Source organism: Salvelinus alpinus, chromosome 23 (assembly GCF_045679555.1).
Source record: "Salvelinus alpinus chromosome 23, SLU_Salpinus.1, whole genome shotgun sequence".
NCBI lineage: Eukaryota > Metazoa > Chordata > Actinopteri > Salmoniformes > Salmonidae > Salvelinus > Salvelinus alpinus.
Genome location: NC_092108.1, coordinates 33,384,042 through 33,407,458, shown reverse-complemented (window position 1 = coordinate 33,407,458; position 23,417 = coordinate 33,384,042). Strand labels below are relative to the sequence as shown.

At 42.0% G+C, this 23,417-nt stretch overlaps 1 protein-coding gene across 2 annotated transcripts; it reads left to right on the top strand.

Annotated features, from left to right (window-relative positions):
- Positions 1-1,906: 1,906 nt before the first annotated feature.
- On the top strand, positions 1,907-23,417 carry LOC139550827 (myb-related protein A-like). 2 transcript variants are annotated; one of them, XM_071362010.1, is made up of 15 exons: positions 1,907-2,033; positions 9,657-9,744; positions 9,976-10,057; positions 10,151-10,222; positions 10,333-10,425; positions 11,557-11,777; positions 12,123-12,306; positions 12,489-12,563; positions 14,005-14,226; positions 17,776-18,120; positions 20,069-20,208; positions 20,305-20,419; positions 20,559-20,618; positions 20,970-21,077; positions 21,236-23,417. In XM_071362010.1, the coding sequence occupies exons 2-15, from the start codon at positions 9,707-9,709 to the stop codon at positions 21,518-21,520; spliced, it is 2,040 nt and encodes a 679-aa protein (XP_071218111.1). In that variant the 5' UTR covers positions 1,907-2,033; positions 9,657-9,706; the 3' UTR covers positions 21,521-23,417. The 2 variants fall into 2 exon arrangements, with proteins under 2 accessions (XP_071218111.1, XP_071218110.1); XM_071362009.1 differs by having other exon boundaries at positions 20,559-20,678.

Here is a 23,417-nt window from a genome sequence, read left to right as displayed (position 1 = left end):
TGGGAACAACTAATGGGAACATTAGTTAGGATTAACCTTGGATGACCCAAGCATAGAAATAGAATGATTCATTTTAATTATTTGGCACCAACAATCAGCTGGTATTACTAAGAATGTTATGTCTAGTTGCTTTTTTGCTATTCTAGTTGCTTTATTGCTAGAATTTCAACACAACATCCACAATTAGAATCACTCAAAAAAGAACTGGGCCAATGGGATATATTAAAGTGCTTTCAACATGTATGCCTAGTTGGTGAGTGTGACATGAGATGTCTTGATCTTTTGGTGCAGAATGTGATGTATCCCTTGAGAAGTCATTGAAAGAGGTGTCATGGAGAAGGTACATTTGGTATCTCATAAACACAAAACTACATCTCACTGTGGTGTTTGAAGTATATTTCCAATTGGTTGTTCATCCAATGCAGTTGAATGTAAACTTATAGGCAAACTGTGTAGTAACATGTTGCATTCAGATCAGTTTTTGTGGAATTAAATTCCTCTCCAGACATAAAACCTAACTCCTGGTTTGTTTGTTGGAATTTCAACCAAAAAGTGGGTTGCAGTGTTGATAGGCCCCGGCCTCAAAAGGCAGAGGTCTCACGAATTGAGTTTACACTTTTGTTGCCAACCAAGATTTTGGAGTATTCCAGATCACCTTGTTGTTCTAGAATGACATGGTAACTTTGGATGCTGCCATTATCAGCTTATGGCCTTAAATCATTCAGTCTTACTGAGTTTTGGCCTGACTTCTGGACAGGGTTTCTTATTATGGCAAAAAGCAGTTCTATTTGTACCGGCCAAAAAAAACAATTGCAGGTAACATTTTTTTAAAGCTTCATGGCTTTTCCTTTGAGTGAACAAAATGTCAAACCCAGCACTTTCAGAAAAAGAGTGACTGTTAGAATAGAGCATGTACTAGCTAAACTCAAACAAATATTGATATTTTCAGTCCAAGGAAGAATAAAAAGGAAATGTTAAACTTGCCTAACTCAGACAACACTGATTTGACAAACTAGATTTTTTTTTTTTTGAGACTGCTGTACTAATTACATATATTGTAAGCCAGTTGTATTATAATAGTATATATTGTAGTATACTTTGATCTGTACAGAAACTCAAGTTATTCAGTAAAATGTTTAGTTAACTTTTTTTCTTGTTTGCTAATAAAAGATTGAAGATACCACAGCTACAACATTGCTGTTTGCATGTGTGATGACTTTTTAACCCAACAATAAAGTAATTGCTTCACAATTTTGTATTGTGGTCACTAATACTGCCTTAACTACTTGCCTTTGAATTCACTTTATATTTTTACTTAAAAAAAATCTATGTAGACCCACTTGATCATAGCCTATGTTTGATCTCATAATCTTAAAGTTTGTTTCTTTGTGACTGCTGTACTTATATTATAATACGTTATGTGGTACTATACTTTGATCAGTACAGAAACTCAAGTTGTTCAGTAGCCTATGCTTGATCCCATCAACCCTGAGCTTTGTGCACGCATTGAATGTGTATGTGCCACGCTACACGTCGATGTTTGTCTGTAGTTTAGCAGGTCTAGCTTAATTTCCCCAGGGAGGGGTCACTGCATTGTGGCTTACAGCCAAGATTTATGACACGCAATAATACGTGCAATGTTCTCTGTTATCTGTCGTTGTACTACAAAAGTCCACCAGGTGGTAGAATTGCATCAACTTTCAAATATAAAAAACATTGCATCTGCATACAGCTTTTGGCTGTTCATATGTAATTGTAAGATTTTCATGAATTACTTGTAGTCCAAAAGCTATTGTTAGTGATACAGGTGTTGTCGTCGGCTTTTGAAATACACAGCTGCCTGAAAATGAATTTGATACATTTCACAGCGCTGATTTGACAGATACTTTGCGATTCTGACCAATGAGGAGAGAGTCCGCGTGCGCTGCACCGGGGTGGGCGCGAGATTCGGCGGGATAGACATTTCTGAACAAGTGTCCCCCAAGAGACCGTACCACCACGGATAATTTAAATAAGTCTAAAGGAGATGGGATGTGAGTAGCAAGATGAAGACATGAGGTGGAAACAGAATATAGAATAGTGTTTGATCATCAGTCATAAACTCAACCACATGAATAACAAACATAGGATGTTTTGTAAATTGTTATTTGAGCTAACTGGCTCAGCCAAGTAACTTAACGTTAACCGTAACAAGGTATAGCTAGTCTTAGCTAGCCAGACTGATTAGTTGGCTAATTTGTAGACGTTAGCTTCTTACTAGCTAGCCACCTAGTTTCAAGTGTAAACGTTTTATTGTCACGTGCACAGGATACAGCAGGTGTAAAACAGTACAGTGAAATGTTTAACTTTTGAGCTCTTTCCAACAATGCAGAAATAAAGGTAGCTAATAATATACCGTTAGATAAGAAGAACACACGTAAAATACAAAGAGAAGCACGATCATGCAGTTATATCCAGGTCAGTGCCAGTACCATTATTACAATGTGCAGGGGTCCTGGAGTGATTGAGGTAGGTATACACATGTAAGCAGGGGTAAAAGTGACTAGCAGCAGGATAAATACCAATTATAATAATAATAATCAATAATAGAACAGGTAGAAAGTGGCTGGTAGCAGGATAAAGACTAGTGGTAATAATAATAAACAATATAGCATCAGCGAACCTTAATAGTAATCACTTAAAAATATATACTGTATATTGTCACATACACCGGATAGGTGCAGTGAAATGGGTTGTTTTACAGGGTCAGCTAAAGTAGTACGGTACCCCTGGAGCAAATTAGGGTCAAGTGCCTTGCTCAAGGGCACATCGAGAGACGTTTCACCTTGTTGGCTTGGGTATTGGAGCCAGAGTATGTGGTGTGAGTCTGTGGTGAACGTGGGTGCATGAGTGTGTATGCGTGAATGAGAAGAGTGTAGGTGTGTGTCTGAGTGGTAGAGACCTGTCGTTGAGCATAGAGACAGAGCAGGTAGTCTGTGGGAGTGCAGGGGTAGTAACTATTCAACAGTCTTATGGCCCGTGGAAAGAAGCTGTCTCGGAGCCTGTTGGTCCGAGACCCGATGCTCTAGCACCGCCTACTGGACGGGAGCAAGGAAAACAGCCCATGGCTCAGGTGGGTGGAGACGTTGGAAATGTTTTGGGTCACTAACAGACACCGTTTGGCATGAATGTCTTGGATGGCTGGGAGCTTGCCCCCAGGGACGCACTGGGCTGTCTGCACCACCCTTTTTTAGGGCCTTGCTGTCGATTGCAGAGCGGTTGCCATACCAGGCAGTGATACAACCAGTCGGGATGCTTTCGATGGTGCACATGTAAAAGTTCTTGAGGATCTGAGGGCCTATGCCAAATCTTTTCAGCCTCCTGAGGGTGATGAGGCGCTGTCGTGCCTTCTTCACGACTGTGCGAGAGGACCATGTTAGCTCTCGACCCGGTCCACTACAGCCCCATCGATGTGGATGGGGGCGTGCTCGCCCCCGTGTTTTCTCTAGTCCACAATTAGCTTCTTGGTCTAGCTGATGTTGAGGGAGAGGTTGTTGTCCTGGCACCACATTGACAGGTCTCTGTCCTCCCTATAAGCTGTCTCATCGCTGTCGGTGATCAGGCCTACCACTATTGTGTCGTCAGCAAACTTGATAAAACAATTACAATAACAATTCTCTATAAATTTGGACTGAGTGCACTGAGCACCTTGGACCCTGTGTCAAGAGTACCTTTTCTATTCACTCTTTTCCCTCTGTTTGTTAAGAATAACCTTGTCATCCTTTCTGTTTCTAGGAGTACTGGCAACCTAGTTTTGAGTTTCCTGTTGAACAACAGCTCTGCCGGGGAGACGGACCATGTTTTAGTGGAGTAGCCCTGTAGTTTAGCAAAGCTAGATACATATCTTTCTTAAGCAGTAGTTTCATTGTTTTGACACCGTACTCGACTAACCCATTAGACTGTGGGCACAGTGGGTTGGATGTGACATGCTTGAACCTGTACAGTTTAGCAAAATCACTGAAAGTTGAACTCATGCGTTGTCCGTATGGACTACCTCTGCTCCCCTATGACGAGCAAAGAAGGACTTAATGTGAGTTAACACCTGACTAGCAGGAATGTCCTTCAGCAAAGCTCTCTGGGTAATGAGAGTAATAGTCCATCAGTAGAACATAGTTCTTGCCTTCAAGAGAAAAGAGATCTATTCCTACTTTGCCCCATGGTCTCATTACCTCTTTTTCCTCAACCCACATTGGCTCTGCTCTGTTTTGACTGCTATTTATGGCATGTTTCACAAACTGGTTGCTCTATATCAGCATTCATCTTGGGCCAGAATAACACTGCTTTTGCATGTCGTTATGACTTTTCTATCCCTAGATGGCCTTTGTGTATTTTGATCAACATGTTTTTCTGTAACACACTTGGTATCACAATTAGAGGTCGACCGATTAATCGGAATGGCCGATTAATTGGGGCCGATTTCAAGTTTTCATAACAATCGGAAATCGGTATTTTTGGACACCTTTATTTCATCTTTATTTAACTAGGCAAGTCAGTTAAGAACACATTCTTATTTTCAATGACGGCCTAGGAACGGTGGGTTAACTGCCTCGTTCAGGGGCAGAATGACAGATTTTTACCTTGTCAGCTCGGGGGATTCAATCTTGCGACCTTACAGTTAACTAGTCCAACGCTCTAACCACCTGATTACATTGCACTCCACGAGGAGCCTGCCTGTTACGCGAATGCAGTAAGAAGCCAAGGTAAATTGCTAGCTAGCATTAAACTTATCTTATAAAAAACAATAAATCAATCATAATCACTAGTTAACTACACATGGTTGATGATGTTACTAGTTTATCTAGCGTGTCCTGCGTTGCATATAATCGATGCGGTGCGTATCGTTGCTCCAATGTGTACCTAACCATAAACATCAATGCCTTTCTTAAAGTCAATACACAGAAGTATATATTTTTAAACCTGCATATTTAGCTAAAAGAAATCCAGGTTAGCAGGCAATATTAACCAGGTGAAATTGTGTCACTTCTCTTGCGTTCATTGCATGCAGAGTCAGTGTATATGCAACAGTTTGGGCCGCCTAATTTGCCAGAATTTTACATAATTATGACATAACATTGAAGGTTGTGCAATGTAACAGGAGTATTTAGACTTATGGATGCCACCCGTTAGATAAAATACGGAACGGTTCCGTATTTCACTGAAAGAATAAACGTCTTGTTTTCGAGATGATAGTTTCCGGACTCGACCATATTAATGACCTAAGGCTCGTATTTCTGTGTGTTATTATGTTATAACTAAGTCTATGATTTGATAGAGCAGTCTGACTGAGCGGTGGTAGGCAGCAGCAGGCTCGTAAGCATTCATTCAAACAGCACTTTCCTGCGTTTTGCCAGAAGGTCTTCGCTATGCTTCAAGCCTATCAACTTCCGAGATATGGCTGGTGTAACCGATGGGAAATGGCTAGCTAGTTAGCGGGGTGCGCGCTAATAGCGTTTCAAACGTCACTCGCTCTGAGACTTGGAGTAGTTATTCCCCTTGCTCTGCATGGGTAACGCTGCTTCGAGGGTGGCTGTTGTTGTTGTCTTCCTGGTTCGAGCCCAGGTAGGAGCGAGGAGAGGGATGGAAGCTATACTGTTACACTGGCAATACTAAAGTGCCTATAAGAACATCCAATAGTCAAAGGTTAATGAAATACAAATGGTATAGAGAGAAATAGTCTTATAATTCCTATAATAACTACAACCTAAAACTTCTTACCTGGGAATATTGAAAACTCATGTTAAAAGGAACCACCAGCTTTCATATGTTCTCATGTTCTGAGCAAGGAACTTAAACGTTAGCTTTCTTACATGGCACATATTGCACTTTTACTTTCTTCTCCAACACTTTGTTTTTGCATTATTTAAACCAAATTGAACATGTTTCATTATTTATTTGAGGCTAAATTGATTTTATTAATGTATTATATTAAGTTAAAATAAGTGTTCATTCAGTGTTGTTGTTTATTACAAATACATTTTAAAAATCGTCCGATTAATCGGTATCTGCTTTTTTTGGTCCTCCAATAATCGGTATCGGCGTTGAAAAATCATAATCGGTCGACCTCTAATCACAATACCTCAACCCTTAAACAGAATTCCATCAAGTACAGATAGCTCATCCCTGTATAGACCATAAGGTTATGGTATACCTTGTACAGACCACCCACATGTTTTGACTTGAATACCCTTTTACAAACATTCATCTTCTGCAGTAGCACGTGAAATAACTGTCCACATTTCATCTATGAGACTGGGCAACTCATTCTGAAGGTTTACATGTATGGTCTCGTCCTGCTCATATATCTGGTTTGGTTCTGAGCTGTCAAAAGCTATGGACAATGTGCCCACTAACAATTATTATCCTGGTCTGTACTCAAGTTGCAAGTCATATTTCTGAAGTTTTAGAAACAGTCTCTGTATCCTTGGTGGTGTGTATTTTAGACTTTTCTTTGCAATAGATCTGTTTCGGCCCACACTGTTTTACCATAGATAAGCACACTTGTGTTGTGCTCTTCAAGAATCTGACCCCATATTAGGACATCATCAATGTACATTTTTGTGCCTGGCACACTCAAATATCTGTTGAACTGTCCTATGAAAGACTTTTGGTGCTGAAGTGAGACCAAACGGGAGTCTTTTAAATGAATACCTACCAAAATGAGTATTGAAAGTACAAAGCCTTGTCTAGACTGATTTTCCAAAACCCCAAGGAGGTATCTAGCTTTGAGAATTATTTAGCACCTACTATGTCCCCAAATATCTCCCCTCTGGTAGGCAGCTAAAAGTGTTCCCTTTTTACATACTTGTTTAGCTCTTTTGGATCCATACACAGTCTAAGCGAGCCGTTTTTCCTCTCCACTATTACTAGTGAGTGGACCCATTCGACCCATTCAGTAGGTTCTTCTACTTTGTCTCGGATATCTAAGGACTCTAGCCTCAGTAGCTCTGCTTTTAGCTGGTCTCTTAGTGATAATGGTACCTTCCTAAGTGCATGGATCACTGGTCTATTTGGCTGCTCTAACTCGATTTTGTGTTGCACCATGAGTTTTCCCTGAAAAACATCAGCATATGCGTCCTCAATATTAGTAATTTAACCATTCACTGTATGAAACAGTTTCACCAGATCCAGTAAGTTACATGACTTTAACCCAATGATGGCTGTTTTCTCTCCCTTTACTATGACAAACGGAACCTTGTGAGATTTAGCGTCTAACTACAGCACCAATGTGCATGACCCTGAAGTGGCAATTGCTTCACCACTATAAGCGTTCAGTCTTATCATTTGTTTTGTGTTCACCACTGGTTTTACCTGAAACAGTAACAATTAACAATTCAGTCTCTGGAATTATGTCGACCTGTGCTCCAGTGTTAAGTTTGAACACAATGTCAGTTCCATTAGTCTTGTAGGTAGCAGTCCAGTCCTTGTCTGGTCCTGCAAGTGCGACTGTTCTCACAAAGGTGTCACCCAAAGACCCCTCACTGTACTCATTGTCACTGCTGTTTCCTAGTCCTCGTTGACACAGTGTACTGTATTTTGTTGTCTAGGCTGCCTGTATTTGAGTGTGAAGTGCTTTTTCATGCCACAGTTGTAACACTCTTTTCTATATGCTGGGCACTGGCGAGGTCTGTGCTCTCCTCTGTAGTTTCTGCACGAGTGCTGGTTCCCTGAAGTGTGCTGCTGACTGCTGTCGGTGCTGTCCTTTGAAGTTAGCCGTTTATCTATAGCTCTTCCTTTGCTAACATACTTCACTTTGCATACTGTGTCACTAAGAACAACACTGTCAATTGACCTAATGTGACTGAGTCACCTTGCTAGCTTGACACATTTGTGTTGCTCTTTCTTGTGTCAATTCATTCTCACCAAGTAACTTTTCTTTCAGCCCCTTGTCTCTCACCCGCATGACAATTCTATCTCGTATCAGCAAGTCTGCAATTTGACCAAAATTACACGACTGACATTTCAGTTTCAAGTCCATAATAAATTCCTCAACAGTCTGTTTCATTCTGACATCTACTGTTGAAAACATACCTCTCAAATGTCTTGTTTCTTCTGGCATTACAAAAAGTCTGAAAGTTGGCTAATACCAGTTCATAACCTGCTTGCTCTTCATCCGGTAGCTGAAAGCTGTTGTAGACATCAGTAGCGTCCGAGCAACCTACTGTGAGAAACCGGGCGACCTTTTGTGCGACGTCTTTATCAACCGCTCCTATCGCCGCCAGAGGGTGAAACAGTGCTTGAACCGATTCCATTGATCTTCAACGTTGCTGTGAAGTTTCAGTTCTGTTGGAGGCTTTAGCGCCTCAATGTCGTTAGCCAGCTAGCACTGCAAAATGACTAGCTACATGCACTGCACGCTCCGTTAGCTCCGGCGTGGTTATTTTTACATCACTCTTGTTAGCCCAGTGGCTATATAGCTAAAGTTAGCTATTTGACGTGAAGCCTCCTGGCGCCGTTCAGCATTTCCGACCAAAACTTGCTGATGGAGGAGTCAAAGGTGAGTTGTGTCACTCCTGGTACCATGTTGTATCCTCCTGTCTAAGAAATACTAAAGAAAACAACTGTTCCTTAAAACACAAGTCCTTCTTCATTCAAGTTAACTGAAGTCGTACAAGTATTGTGCATTGAGCTGAGATCTCCCGCTCTCCTACCCTTCTGCGTGGGCTGTGCGTCCCCTAAGCGGTCACGTGGCCTCTGATACAATATGCCACAGAGTTGTGCGTAGCCACGCAGGCGTGGGTGAACAGGTAGTACAGGAGGGACTAAGCTCACACCCCAGGGGGGCCCTGTGTTGAGGATCAGTGTGGCAGAGGTGTTGTTGCCTACCCTCAACACCTGGGGGCGGCCCATCAGAAAGTCCAGAATCCAGTTGCAGAGGGAGGTATTCAGTCCCAGGGTCCTAAGCTTGGTGATGAGTGTGGAAGGATTATGGTGTTGACACTGAGCTGTATTCAATGAACAGCATTCTTACATAGGTATTCCTCTTGTCCAGGTGGGAGAGAGCAGTGTGAAGTGCAATTGAGATTGCGTCATCTGTTGATCTGTTGGGGCGGTATGCGAATTGGAGTGGGTCCATGGTATCTGATGGTGTTTATGTGCCATGACCAGCCTTTCAAAAGCACACATGATTACAGATGTAAGTCATTTACAGATGATAGTCATTTAGGCAGGTTACCTTAGAGTTATTTGGAACAGGAACAATGGTGGTCAGCTTGAAACATGTTGGGATTACAGACTGGGACAAGGAGAGGTTGAAAATGTCTGTGAAGCTGGTCTGTGCATGCTCTGAGAACGCGCCCTGGTATTCCGTCTGGCCCAGCAGCCTTGCGAGTGTTGACTTGTTTAAAAGTCTTGCTCTCCGTGGCTGACGTGAGTGAGATCACACATTTGTCCAGAACAGCAGGGGCTTTCATGTACGACTCAGTGTTGTTTACCTCGAAGCAAGCATAGAAGGCATTTAGCTAGTCTGGGAGGTCTGCGTCACTGGGCAACTCAAGGCTGGGTCCACCTTTGTAATCCGTAATAGTCTGCAAGCCCTTCATACCTATTTTATCTATTCTATTATTTCAGCAAACTACATTTAATCAGAATCTGTTGCTTGTTGTATGCTTTCTCCATAGTTTGTCAATAAGGTTGCTGCATAACAAAAACAATTTGAACAGGATACAGTATGGCTAGCAGCGGCAGCAGAAGACGTCGATACCTTTGGTAAGTTTGAGGGGATGTCTGTTCACTGTCAAATCAAAATCAAATTTATTTATATAGCCCTTCTTACATCAGCTGATATCTCAAAGTGCTGTACAGAAACCCAGCCTAAAACCCCAAACAGCAAGCAATGCAGGTGTAGAAGCACGGTGTCTAGGAAAAACTCCCTAGAAAGGCCAGTAAACATTATTCTCCTCTCTTGTATATTAACCTTATTAGTCCTTCCTTTCTCAGTGATGTTGGGGATGACCATGACTGCATTGAGGTGAAATGTCCCAAGAAGTCTTTGCAGAAAGTCAAGTGGTCGAGGGAAGAGGTAAGTCATTTCCTGACTGAGTTGTCTTCTGTGGTAGCTGATTCAACTCCCAAGAAAATAATATTTAATCTGTTTCTCCCTTGTGATCACAAGGATGAGAGGCTGAAGAGGCTTGTGGATGAACACGGAGCAGATGATTGGAATGTGATCGCAGATAATTTCAAGGTAAGTGTCACCCACACAAAATATGCCCAACTCTGACATCTTTGTCCCTTGTGTACCCGTATATAGGACTGATGTTTTCCTCCTTTTTTTGCATTTATTAATTCTGACAGAAAAGGTCTGAGTCTCAGTGTCAGCACCGATGGCAAAAGGTGCTCAACCCAGAGCTGGTGAAAGGGCCATGGACCAAGGAGGAGGATGAGAGGGTGAAGACAGTTTCTATTCAGTTTTCTGTCTACCAAGTACACTACATGACCAAAAGTATGTCTACCAAGTACACTACATGACCAAAAGTATGTGGACACCTGCTCGTCAAACATTAGTGAGGTCGGGAACTGATTTTGGGCAATTAGGCCTAGCTCGCAGTCTGCGTTCCAATTCATCCTAAAGGTGTTTGATGGGGTTGAGGTCAGGGCTCTGTGCAGGCCAGTCAAGTTCTTCCACACCGATCTCAATAAACCATTTCTGGATTAACCTTGCTTTGTGCACGGGGGAATTGTCATGCTGAAACAGGAAAAAGCCTTCCCCAAACTGTTGCCACAAAGTTGGAAGCACAGAATCGTGTAGAATGTCATTGTATGCTGTAGCATTAAGATTTCCCTTCACTGGAACTGAGGAGCCTAGCCCAAACAATGAAAAACAGCCCCAGACTATTATTCCTCCTCCACCAAACAGATGGTGAAGTGTGTTTCATCACTACAGAGAACGTGTTTCCACTGCTCCAGAGTCCAATGGTGGCAAGCTTTACACCACTCCATCCGACGCTTGGCATTGCGCATGGTGATCTTAGGCTTGTTCGTGGCTGCTCGGCCATGGAAACCCATTTCATGAAGCTCCCGATGAACAGTTATTGTGCTGAAGTTGCTTCCAGAGGTAGTTTGAAACTTGGTAGTGAGTTTTGCAACTGAGGACAATTTTTACACGCTTCAGCAGTGGCGGTCCCTTTCTGTGAGCTTGTGTGGCCTACCACTTCGCGGCTCAGCCGTTGTTGCTCCTGTACGTTTCCACTTCACAATAACAGCACTTACAATTGACTGGGGCAGCTCTAGCAGGGCAGAAATCTGACGAACTGACTTGTTGGAAAGGTGGCATCCTATGATGGTGCCATGTTGAAAGTCACTGAGCACTTCAGTAAGGCCATTCTACTGCCAATGTTTGTCTATGGAGATTGCATGGCGGTGTGCTCAATTTTATACACCTTTCAGCAACAGGTGTGGCTGAAAGATCTCAATCCACAAATTGGAAGGCATGTCCACATACTTTTGTCCATGTAGTGTGTATGTATCACACGTTCACAAATTCTTAATCTTGCTGTGTGTTAATGTATCTGTGCACAGGTCATCGAGTTGGTGCACAGGTATGGCCCCAAGCGCTGGTCCATCATTGCCAAGCATCTGCACGGGCGTATCGGCAAGCAGTGCCGGGAGCGCTGGCACAACCACCTTAACCCTGAGGTGAAGAAGTCGTGCTGGACTCAGGAGGAGGATCGGATCATATACGCTGCTCACAAACGTATCGGGAACCGCTGGGCTGAGATAGCCAAGCTGCTGCCTGGCAGGTAATAACACTTTTATAACAAGCCATAACACTGTTATCACAGGCTAAAACACTCAGTTTGCGTTCCAAATGGCACCCTATTCTCTATATAGTTCACTACTTTTGACGAGGGCCCATAGGGATCTGGTCAAAAGTAGTGCACAATGTAGGGAATAGCGTGATATTTTGGGCGCAGTATCTGTCTCATGGCATCAGACTTTATATGTAGAAATCTCATGATATTAATCAAATATTTTGTTTGTCTGAATCACAGGGATATATAACAAATAACAACAAATATAGTGTTGACAATATAGAACATAATATTGTTCTAATTCCATTTCTTTGGTCTGAATTCCCCCCATAGGACAGATAACTCTATAAAGAATCACTGGAACTCGACCATGCTTAGGAAGGTGGAGCATGAGGGCTATCTGCAGGACGTCCCGACTCGGGTGCACAAGACCAAGGCTTCCATCAAGAAAAGAACCAAGTCTTCCGGCTCCTCCTGGCGGAGACAGAATCACTATTTCATGACTATCCCTACAAAGGTGAGCACAGATTTACCGATCAGCACAAGCAACTAGGCTGAAGAATAGCCTAATATCATTCTGAATTGAAAATCAAATTTCACTCAAATCGACTGAAAATCACTGAAATCAGGATGAAATCAGTCCCAAACGGTTTGTTCATTCTATTACAATGTTTGTGTTGTGAATGTGTGTTTCGGCAGATTTCAGGATATTCCCTTGGCTTGTTGAATGGCCAGTACATGGACAGTGTTCCTGAAACCTCTTTCTTTGTCCCGGTGAGTATCCGCTCTCTGCACTCAATCAGCTTAGCTCAACCATGTTGCAAGTGAACTCCTTCCCTCCCACCAATGTGTAGTAGTTCCTCCTCTGTAATTCAGCATCCAATGTAAGATAAGAGATGAATAAGACTTATAAATCAGGTGTTTTTCCTATCTCCTGGGCTGCGTGTACCCCAGCAGTCGTTCACTGATGGCTCCTCCAACAAAGAGCAGAGAATTAAGGAACTCGAGCTGCTCCTTATGGCAGCCGAGAGCGAAGTCAGGAGACGACAAGCCTTGTGTAAGAAGGATGTGTGAGAAGGAACACGTATGTGTAGTTAGTAGTGTAGTATGTTCTAGAACTCCACCCTACCACCCTCCCCACCGGCTTCCCATCCCCAAGCTCTCCTCCGGTTAGCTAGCCGTTCACTCCCGGTTAGCTAGCCGTTCACCCCCGGTTAGCCATTCGCTCACCCCCGGGTTAGCCATTCGCTCACCCCCGGGTTAGCCATCCGCTCACCCCGGGTTAGCCAGCCATTCACTCATGATTAACTAGCTACTCACCCCCGGTTAGCTAGCTGCCCCTACTGGCACCCAGGCTAGCTGTTCACAACACCTGTGAGGCCTCTTTGGATAGATTAATGAAAAAATGCACAGTTCATGTTTAAGTTTCGGCATGAAAGTGAGGCTCCTGCCAATGTCCACCCTAATGTCCACTCATTACATCTACATTGTAAATGTACACCTCATGGTTAGGGCCCAAACGTTTTCCTGGCCAGATCTCATGGTCAGGAAAACTCCTCGTCCTAATTATCATTGGTTCTGACCTTTCCATAGCCCTGGTACAGGGTGTTACGTACGGCTTGCTTACGCGGCGCTTTCAGGATTAAGGAGTCCGCTTGCTTCCCAGCCGAAACAGTTTGGAAGAGTTTGTTATATTTTGGACTTTGGTTTTTCGGCTGTACAGGCACACAGCATTTTTTCTGGAGGTAAGCCGAAGTTCGAAGCCAAAGCTTACTTCCCTTCGTCGGTGATTGGTCAAAAGTAGGGATTCTTCAATAAAGTCTTTGTTGTCGTTCAGCGAGAGACGACTCGTTTTCATGCACATTTTTTCATTGAGAAATACTGCACCAAACATCTAAAATTGCTCGACTAAGATCTCGGCAAAAACGTAAAAATTAATTAGTTATCTTAGATTCATTTGGACTATTTTGAGGAAGTGTATACTGGCTACAGTGTCTCAAAATGGACAAACAGTACTATTGCCACTATTTTTCATTTTTTTTTCCAAGCGAAGGTCTTTTATGAGATTATGCGAATATACTCGTTCAGTTCGACTAGACAAGTTTTGCTAGGCGCCAGCCGAGCTGAAGCATGCTGATGCCTTTAGCAATCCGCATGTGACGAACTGGACCAAAGCTAACCTTTCTCTGGCCCCCCCCCTTCTCCATCTCCACAGAACACAGAAGGCCACTACTCCAGCTGGTCCAGCAGCCTGACAGACGACGGTCTGACCAACACGACCCTGAGCAGCTTGGGGAACCAGAGTATGGAGGGCCGTGGTTCGGCTGTCTACACTCCTGTGTCTCCCAGCAGGTTCCTGGCCGTGGAGGCAAGCGCTGTCCTCTCCTCCCTACAAACCATCCCCGAGTTCGCAGAGACTCTGGAGCTCATAGACTCGGTCAGTTGGGTGATTCTCATGAAAGCACTTTTAACCATGGAAGTAGCAAAATTTGTTAGAAAAACCATGATCCATCTGCAACAATCAACTATCATTCTGAAGACTATGTTGCCTAGTTTATGGCACTGTGTCTCATTTTAAATACATTTGACATTTTCGTCTGAATTTTGTACATTTTCAGCCCAAATTCTTATTGCCAAAAAGCATCCGTATTACATCCTCGGGGCATTTTATACAATTTTACTTTAGAAAAACCCAACTTATTTGAATACAAAACTAAATATGTTGCTGTAGTTTGTCCATTAATCAGATTCTTTTTATACTAGGTGAAGTTTACATTTTACTATAATATTCATTATGTAAAAACAGTGTCTGTGGACATGTTTCTCATTACCATAAACTTTTTTCAAGTTAATGATGCATTATCTAGAGGAGTAGTCCTTTAGATGAGCACAAGTTCATTGAATGTCTTTTATTTTTTTTATTTAACCTTTATTTAACCAGGTAGGCTAGTTGAGAACAAGTTCTCATTTACAACTGCGACCTGGCCAAGAATAAAGCAAAGCAGTTCGAAACATACAACAACACAGAGTTACGCATGGAATAAACAAACATACAGTAGAAAACAATCTATATACATTGTGTGCAATTGAGGAAAGATAAGGGAGGTAAGGCAATAAATAGGCCATGGTGGCGAAGTAATTACAATATACCAATTAAACACTGGAGTGATTGATGTGCAGAAGATGAATGTGCAAGTAGAGATACTGGGGTGCAAAGGAGCAAGATAAATAAATACAGTATGGGGATGAGGTAGTTGGATGGGCTATATTACAGATGGGCTATGTACAGGTGCAGTGATCTGTGAGCTGCTCTGACAGCTGGTACTTAAAGCTAGTTAGGGAGATATGAGTTTCCAGCTTCAGTGATTTTTGCAGTTCGTTCCAGTCATTGGCCTCAGAGAACTGGAAGGAGAGGCGGTCAAAGGAGGAATTGGCTTTGGGAGTGACCAGTGAGATATACTTGCTGGAGCGCGTGCTACGGGTGGGTGCTGCAATGGTGACCAGTGAGCTGAGATAAGGCGGGGCTTTACTTTGCAGAGACTTGTAGATGACCTGGAGCCAGTGGGTTTGGCGACGAGTATGAAGCGAGGGCCAGTCAACTAGAGCGTACAGGTCGCAGTGGTGGGTAGTATATGGGGCTTTGGTGACAAAACGGATGGCACTGTGATAGACTGCATCCAATTTGTTGAGTAGAGTGTTGGAGGCTATTTTGTAAATGACAATGTCGAAGATTGGTCGGATGGTCAGTTTTCGAGGGTATGTTTGGCAGCATGAGTGAAGGATGCTTTGTTGCGAAATAGGAAGCCGATTTTAGATTTAATTTTGGATTGGAGATGCTTAATGTGAGTCTGGAAGGAGAGTTTACAGTCTAACCAGACACCCAGGTTTTTGTAGTTGTCCACATATTCTAAGTCAGAACCGTCCAGAGTAGTGATGCTGGATGGGCCGGCAGCGACCGGTTGAAGAGCATGCATTTAGTTTTACTTGCATTTAAGAGCAGTTTTAGGCAACGGAAGGAGAGGTGTATGGCATTGAAGCTCGTCTGGAGGTTAGTTAACACAGTGTCCAAAGAAGGGCCAGAAGTATACAGAATGGTGTCGTCTGTGTAGAGGTGGATCAGAGAATCACCAGCAGCAAGAGCGACATCATTGATGTATACAGAGAAGAGAGTCGGCCCGAGAATTGAACCCTGTGGCACCCCCAGAGACTGTCAGAGGCCTGGACAACAGGCCCTCCGATTTGACACACTGAACTCTATCAGAGAAGTAGTTGGTGAACCAGGTGAGGCAGTCATTTGAGAAACCAAGGCTGTTGAGTCTGCCGATAAGAATGTGGTGATTGACAGAGTCGAAAGCCTTGGCCAGGTTGATGAATATGGCTGTACAGTATTGTCTCTTATCGATGGCGGTTATGATATCGTTTAGGACCTTGAGCGTGGCTGAGGTGCACCCTTGACCAGCTCTGAAACCAGATTGCCATCACTAGCACATTAGAGTCTGCTGCCCTATAGACATAGACTTGAAATCACTGGCCACTTTAAAAATGGAACACCTAGTCACTTTAATAATGTTTACATATTTTGCATTACTCAATTCATATGTATATACTGTATTCTATCCTATCCTACTGTATCTCTTATGCCGCTCTGGCATTGCTCATCCAAATATTTATATATTCTTAATTCTATTCCTTTATTTTAGATTTGTGTGTATTGTTGTGAAATTGTTAGATATTAACTGTTAGATATTACTGCACTGTTGGAGCTTGAAACACAAGCATTTCGCTACACCCGCAATAACATCTGCTAAACATGTGTATGTGACAAATAAAAAAAATTATTCGATTTTTTTAATTAGATTTTTGCGCAAAATTTGAGAGATATGCTTTTTGTGCATGTGGAACATTTCAAGGATATTTTAGTTCAGCTCATGAAACATGGGACTAACACTTTACCTGTTGAGTTCTATATTTTTGTTCAGTGTACTTATGCTAATATAATGGGTCTTTAGTCAATTGCGTTTTCAGGGATTTTAGTTTTATGCAAGTCATTTGGGATTGACAAATGACACAGTGTGATGATTTATTGGGTTGATTTATCTCTAATAGAGCTCGGTACAGTTTTTCAATGACGAACTATGAAACACTCATTACCAAAACATGCATTCTCATTTCTGAAACCTGTTTATTATTACTGTAATGGACCAATATTTAGAAAATATTAGGATAAAGAAAGTGTATACTTTAGAAATTTTGGCTTAATCTGTGACTTTTGTACTTTATCCAAATATGCGTACCTAAAAAAAAAACGAGTTATGACAAAAAAAACTAGATTCAGAAAAGGTTATGTGTTGTGGAAATAATTACATTCTAAATATATTTGTTTTCAGTGTCAGGCCTTTTTATTTAAAAAAATATTAGAAATTGATTTGTTTAACTTTTTGGGGACTTCAAAGACTTGCTTTAATGAGAATTTTTGCATTGGTATTTGTTGATATTGTGGTAAAATGCATCATATCTGATCAATAAACATAACAATCATTATGAAATCGATAAAAACAGATCCTGATCTTAGTGATCCAAGAGGAATTATGGTGGGTTTTATTTATTTTGACGTTTAAAAAAAAAAAGAAATAGTAAAATGAAAATTATAGTCATTCTATTTATATGGTGTTGCTCCTCCTGTCTCCCTGTTGTGGCTGACTCAGTATGGCACATAGATACAATATAATACTACAAAATGTTGTCTATTTAAGTCTGTGATGTTATTTCTGCTCTTTTTCCTCCTGTCTCTCATGTTTATTTTCAAACAAAGCACTGGCTCAGTTTTTTCATCCTGTCAAGTTTGTCATATTCATAGATTAAGGTTATTGAACATGCAGATAACTGTTAAGTTGTGTACTTCTGGTTAACAATCCAAATACAATTAAGCATAGTCCTTGTGTTATAATAATCTTGTCAAAACATTAATTCTTATTTGACCCTGTAGGACCCAGTGGCTTGGAGCGAGGTGACCAGTTTCAGCTTGAAGGAAATGAGCTCGCCCCTGAAACAGGAAGTGATGTTGTCTGTCTCTCAAGTGGGGATGCCAGAAGGAGCTAGCTACCATTTTGAGGACTCAGTCATAATGGACCTGAGTGAGAAATACACTGAACTGATGCCTGCCTCTTCACCCACCGTGACTAAGCTGAGCACACCTCCCTCCATCCTGAAGAGGAGGGAGAGGGGGGAGCAGTACCCTGCCAGTCAGTGTCACAGTACCTCCTTTTTGAACAACAGCACCACCTCACCTAGCATCACTCATGTCAAAGCACTGCCATTCTCTCCCTCCCAGGTAGGATGTCCTGACTAGGTAACGTATAATATAATACCATCAAGTAATTATGCAAACCACTGATCTATGATTTATGCTATACATTGTTTTGTAAGACCTTTAAACAGGTCAACATTCACAAGGCCGCAGGGCAAGACGGATTACAAGGACGTGTACTAGAGCATGCGCTGACCAACTTGCAAGTGTCTTCACTGACATTTTCAACCTGTCCCTGACAGAGTCTGTAATACTTACATGTTTCAAGCAGACCACCATAGTCCCTGTGCCCAAGAACACCAAGATAACCTGCCTAAATGACTATCGAACCGTAGCACATGAATTGCTTTGAAAGGCTGGTCATGGCTCACATCAACACCATCATCCCAGAAACACTAGACCCACTCTAATTTGCATACGGCACCGACAGATCCACAGATGACAAAATCTCTATTGCACTCCACACTGCCCTTTTACACCTGGACAAAAGGAACACCTACGTGCGAATGCTGTTCATTGACTACAGCTCAGCGTTCAACACCATAGTGCGCTCAGAGCTCTTCACTCAACTAAGGACCCTGGGAATAAACACTTCCCTCTGCAACTGGATCCTGGACTTTGTAACAGGCCACCCCCAGGTGGTAAGGGTAGACAACAACACATCTGCCACATTGATCCTCAACATGGGGGCCAAGCAAGACTCCAACACCATCATTAAGTTTGCCGTTAACACAACGGTGGTAGGCCTGATCACCCACAATGATGAGACAGCCTATAGGGAGTGGGGTGCCAGGACCACAACCTCTCCCCCAACGTGATCAAGACAAAGGAGATGATCGTGGACTACAGGAAAAGGAGGGCCGAGTATGCCCCCATTCTCATCGACGGGGCTGTAGTGGAACAAGTTGAGAGCTACAAGTTCCTTGGTGTCCACATCACCAACAAACTATCATGGTCCAAACACACCAAGATAGTCGTGAAGAGGGCACAACAACGCCTATTCCCCCTCAGGAGACTGAAAAGATTTGGCATGGGTCCTCAGATCCGCAAAAAGTTAAACAACTGCACCATCGAGAGCATCTTGACTGATTGCATCACCGCCTGGTATGTTAACTGCTCGGCCTTCATGCCATCCAGGACCTCTATACCAGGCGGTGTCAGAGGAAGGCCTTAAAAATGGCCAAAGACTCCAGCCACCCGGAGCGCCAAGTCTATGTTCAAAAGGCTTCTTAACTGCTTTTACCCCCAAGCCATAAGACTGCAGAACAGCTAATCAAATGTCTACCCGGACTATTTGCATTTTTCTTCAGCTGTTTATTATCTATGCATTGTCACTTTACCCCTAGCTACATGTACATATTACCTCGACTAACCTGTACCCCCGCACATTGACTTGGTACCGGTACCCACTGTATTTAGCCTTGTTATTGTTACTTTTTTATTTTGTAAATATTTTCTTAACTCTTATTTCTCTTAACTGCATTGTTGGTTAAGGGCTTGTAAGTAAGCATTTCATGGTAAGGTGAATACACCTGTTGTATTTGGCGCATGTGACAAATACAATTTGATTGTCAAATAGCCTGCATACAGTAGAGCAGGGGTAAGCAGCTAGATTCAGCAACACCCCGATTTTTGGTCGGAGCGGATGGTTGGGGGTCCGGAACATAATTCTAATAATTTGTACACTGCAAATATACCACAACTAAGCCCAGAAATAGATTTGAAAATGACCATTTTCATACCTTGATTGGTAAATTGGTAAACAGATTTCCTAAATTAAGCTCATTTTTAGCAGAATTTTTTAACTAAAATCTAAAATCCTCTAAAAACGTTGGGCTAAAAACGTTGGGGGTCGAAGAAAATCACTTGCGTGCTGGTTTTGGGCCTCCTGTTTCCGACCCCTGCCATAGAGTATATTTGTGATATATGATATAAGTATATGGTACAAACACTACCCTGTATTTCTCTGTAGTTTTTCAACGTGTCTGGAGTTGAGGATTTGACTCTAGAAAACCCAGCTCTGACGTCCACCCCAGTGTGCGGTCACCAACGTGCCAACACCACCCCCCTCCAGAAGGAGTTAACAACCAAGTATCAGAAGGAGAATGCTGGGTAAGTGAGTTTTCTAGAACAGTTCTGTGTTAATATTTCACTCCTACACCAATAGACACTTTCTCACATGCATGTACTGTCTGACTGTTTTACAAGGTTCAGGACCCCCAAGGTTCGTAAAGCCATCATGTTTCCCATGCCACTAACTCCAACACCATTCAAGACTGTCACGGCCACCCAAGAGAAGATGCAGGCCCAGCTGAAAATGATGGTATATTTATTACACAGGAATAACATGTTTATAAGTCATGTCTGTATTATCTGTTTTGTATTTGGTGTGTGAGGGGATGTTGTATTATGTAACTCTTCCTGAGGGATGTGTGTGTGCGTCCGTGTGTGTGTTCTGTTAGATGCAGCAGCCCCAGTCCCTGGCCTACCTGGAGGAAGAGGTGCTTAGAGTGGAAAACAAGGTTGATATGTTAATTCATGCAGAAACACAGGCTGACTTCTGCTCATCCTGGAAACATGAGGTATCTGAAGCTCATATTCATCCATAGAGATTTGTACACAGTAATTATGAAGTAATTCAATTCCATTCAAACAACTTTATTTGTCACCTCCTGGCAATTATGTCAGGGCTATAGCGGTGCTTAAGACACATTTAACTAACAACAAACGATAATGACTAAACAGAGAACAAATAGACCAGAACCTGCGTGATAAAGACTTCAAAGTGCCGTTCAATAAATATATTAGTATTAAACATAGATGGAATTAAAGTTTTTTTTACAGTCTTATCCATTCCATGTTTTGTAACCCAGGTTGCTCCATCGTCCAGGAGTGTTAGGAAATCCCTGGCTGCGGAACCCTGGAATAAGGACTGCCACAGTGCTCAACTCTATTTCCAAGAAGACTTCAACAATGCACAGGTGAGATATCACTTTTCAAGTTGCCATCAGAAGCACTGAAAATGAGATTCATACAGACTATTGTAGATGAGGATGGCAAACCACGGTGGGAGTGAAGGACAATTAAGAGAGCATTGAAGAATGAGACAGTACTTTAAAGGTCTCTCACATTGTCTCAGATCCATGGGGAGAGCCTGCTGACCAGCGCCCCCCTGAGGTCGTCCATGCTGGGCTGTGAGGAGCTGGTGTACTCGCCAGCCCCTGGAGTAGGACCAGGGAGAGAGGAGCCATGCTGTTACCTGACCCACCACAGCCTCACCATCGCACCGAGGAGAGACGACAACTGTGAGTGGGATGCTGTGGTATTTGGGAAGACTGATGATCAGATGATCGTAGCTGAGCAGGCCAGACAGTTCCTCAGCTCCCAGACACCTGGCTGTGCCTCCAGAACCTTGGTACTCTGACAGGACCTCAACACTACTTAGGCTGTGTTTAGACATTCAGCCCAATTCTGATTTTGTTTGCCACTAATTGGTCCTTTGACCAATCCGATTTTTTGCCAGTAATTGGGCAAAAGATCAGAATTGTGCTTCCTGTGTAAGTACAGCTTTAGTAGCTAACAGTTAGCCTCATCCTACTGTATGTGCTTTCTGGCTTGACACTGACGATAGGAGTTGGCAAGAGAGCACAAACAGACCTGGGCCAGGCTCACTAACAGTCACTAAGATAGTTTTTACCCAGAAGTATGCTAATACTAGACAATTTTACTATAGGTAGGAAAAATCATATTACCTACTTTTATTTTTTGTCCATGGATTCACACAAAACAACCACCTGTGATTTTTTTATTTGTCTATTTTCAATTACAGGTTGATAGGAAAATGATTTAACAACATGTAGCCGATTAACCATACTGGTAGCAGTTCATTGAAGTTATTTTGTATTGAATAACCTTATTAAAGACCATAACTCTGTTGATTTTGCACTATAAAAAGTGGTGTATGTGTTGTATACTGTAGCAAGAGAAAGGTGGAGGCATTTAATGAGTGTTTTCTGCGTTGAAGGTGCAGAGAAATTGGAATCTGTAACTTTTTGTAATTTATTGTGCAGAAGCCTTTGAAGCTTTTCTCATCAAAAATAATATTGATATTGTTGATATTGATATCTGATGGTGTTAATGCTGTTTTACCGCTAAACAAAACCCCCAACTGAATGGAATTTTTTAACACTTCATCAGTGAATCATGTTAGATACTGAAAGTACTTTTCAAAACTGTACTGTTACTTCTTTGCACAGACTGTAAACATGTTCTAATTATTTTGAATTGGACAATAGCTTGTGTTTCTAATCTCTCTCCCTGGAGATGAAAGCATTGAAAAATTCACAGAACACATCCTGCCCCATATTTACATTTTGTCCCATATTATTACAAACACAGTTTACAGCCTTCCACCTCAGATATCTATGCAGAAGCAAATTGCACTTATTGTTTTCAACATTTGTGTATTCCTTTGGATGTAGCATACACATTTTGTTATAATTGAATGTACTGTTATTGTTACCAGAAGGGTGATGGAGTTGGGCTTTGTGGCATGGTACTGTGTGCATATTCTGCTGCTACTGAGACAAAGCAGGTCATGCACGTCTGAGGGTCAGAAGCCATTGGAGAAACACTGCCTGGGACAAACATACTTTAATAAACATTTTGGCAGTTGGTTGGTGTACATAAGTTAAAGTACTTGCTCCTTGGGTGTCCAAAGAGTTTGTTTTATGTATTAGGATTTCACTTACTGGTAACTCAAATTGTAAATGTATAGGTATGTAAACTGATTCCTTTCTTAGCAAGGTTTTAAACATGGATTTTAATTTGAAATCATAAAACAGTATGTAGAAAGTTCTGTAAGGCATTTTAAGAAAGTCAAGTGTTGATCTACAGTATTTGATTCTGAAGCGTAGTGTGTTAGTTTTACCCTACATTAAGAAGTATTTTATCAACCTGTGCTAGCTATAGGTAATAGATCCAGCTAAATATCAAATAGGTTTCAGTTGATAGGAGTACTAGGGCAACTGAAGGATATTCCAATCAAAGTTAATTTCAAGTGTACTGCATCTTTGTGTAAAGATTTATTGTAATATGATATAACATTTTGTTTACCTGTAATATAGTTTATTTTTTAAACCTGTTCCTAATTCTAGGTTTGGAGGGAAAAAGGTACATGTAGCACTTTGGTCTTTCTATAAAATAGAAATTATACACATTTGTTTTTCAGTTTTTATATGACACATTGTTTATGTCACCTGTGTATAGAGTCACTGCCAACTCGTGCACATGTACCTCGGTTTGGTAATAATAAAACGTTA

What these genes read in the sequence shown, in the direction of transcription:
- LOC139550827 (XM_071362009.1), top strand. Translation starts at nt 9,707, where the DNA reads ATGGCTAGCAGCGGCAGCAGAAGACGTCGATACCTTTG. An exon ending in AGAAGACGTCGATACCTTTG is followed by an intron (nt 9,745 to 9,975) that starts GTAAGTTTGAGG and finishes TTCCTTTCTCAG; the next exon opens with TGATGTTGGGGATGACCATG. An exon ending in TATCAGAAGGAGAATGCTGG is followed by an intron (nt 20,209 to 20,304) that starts GTAAGTGAGTTT and finishes CTGTTTTACAAG; the next exon opens with GTTCAGGACCCCCAAGGTTC.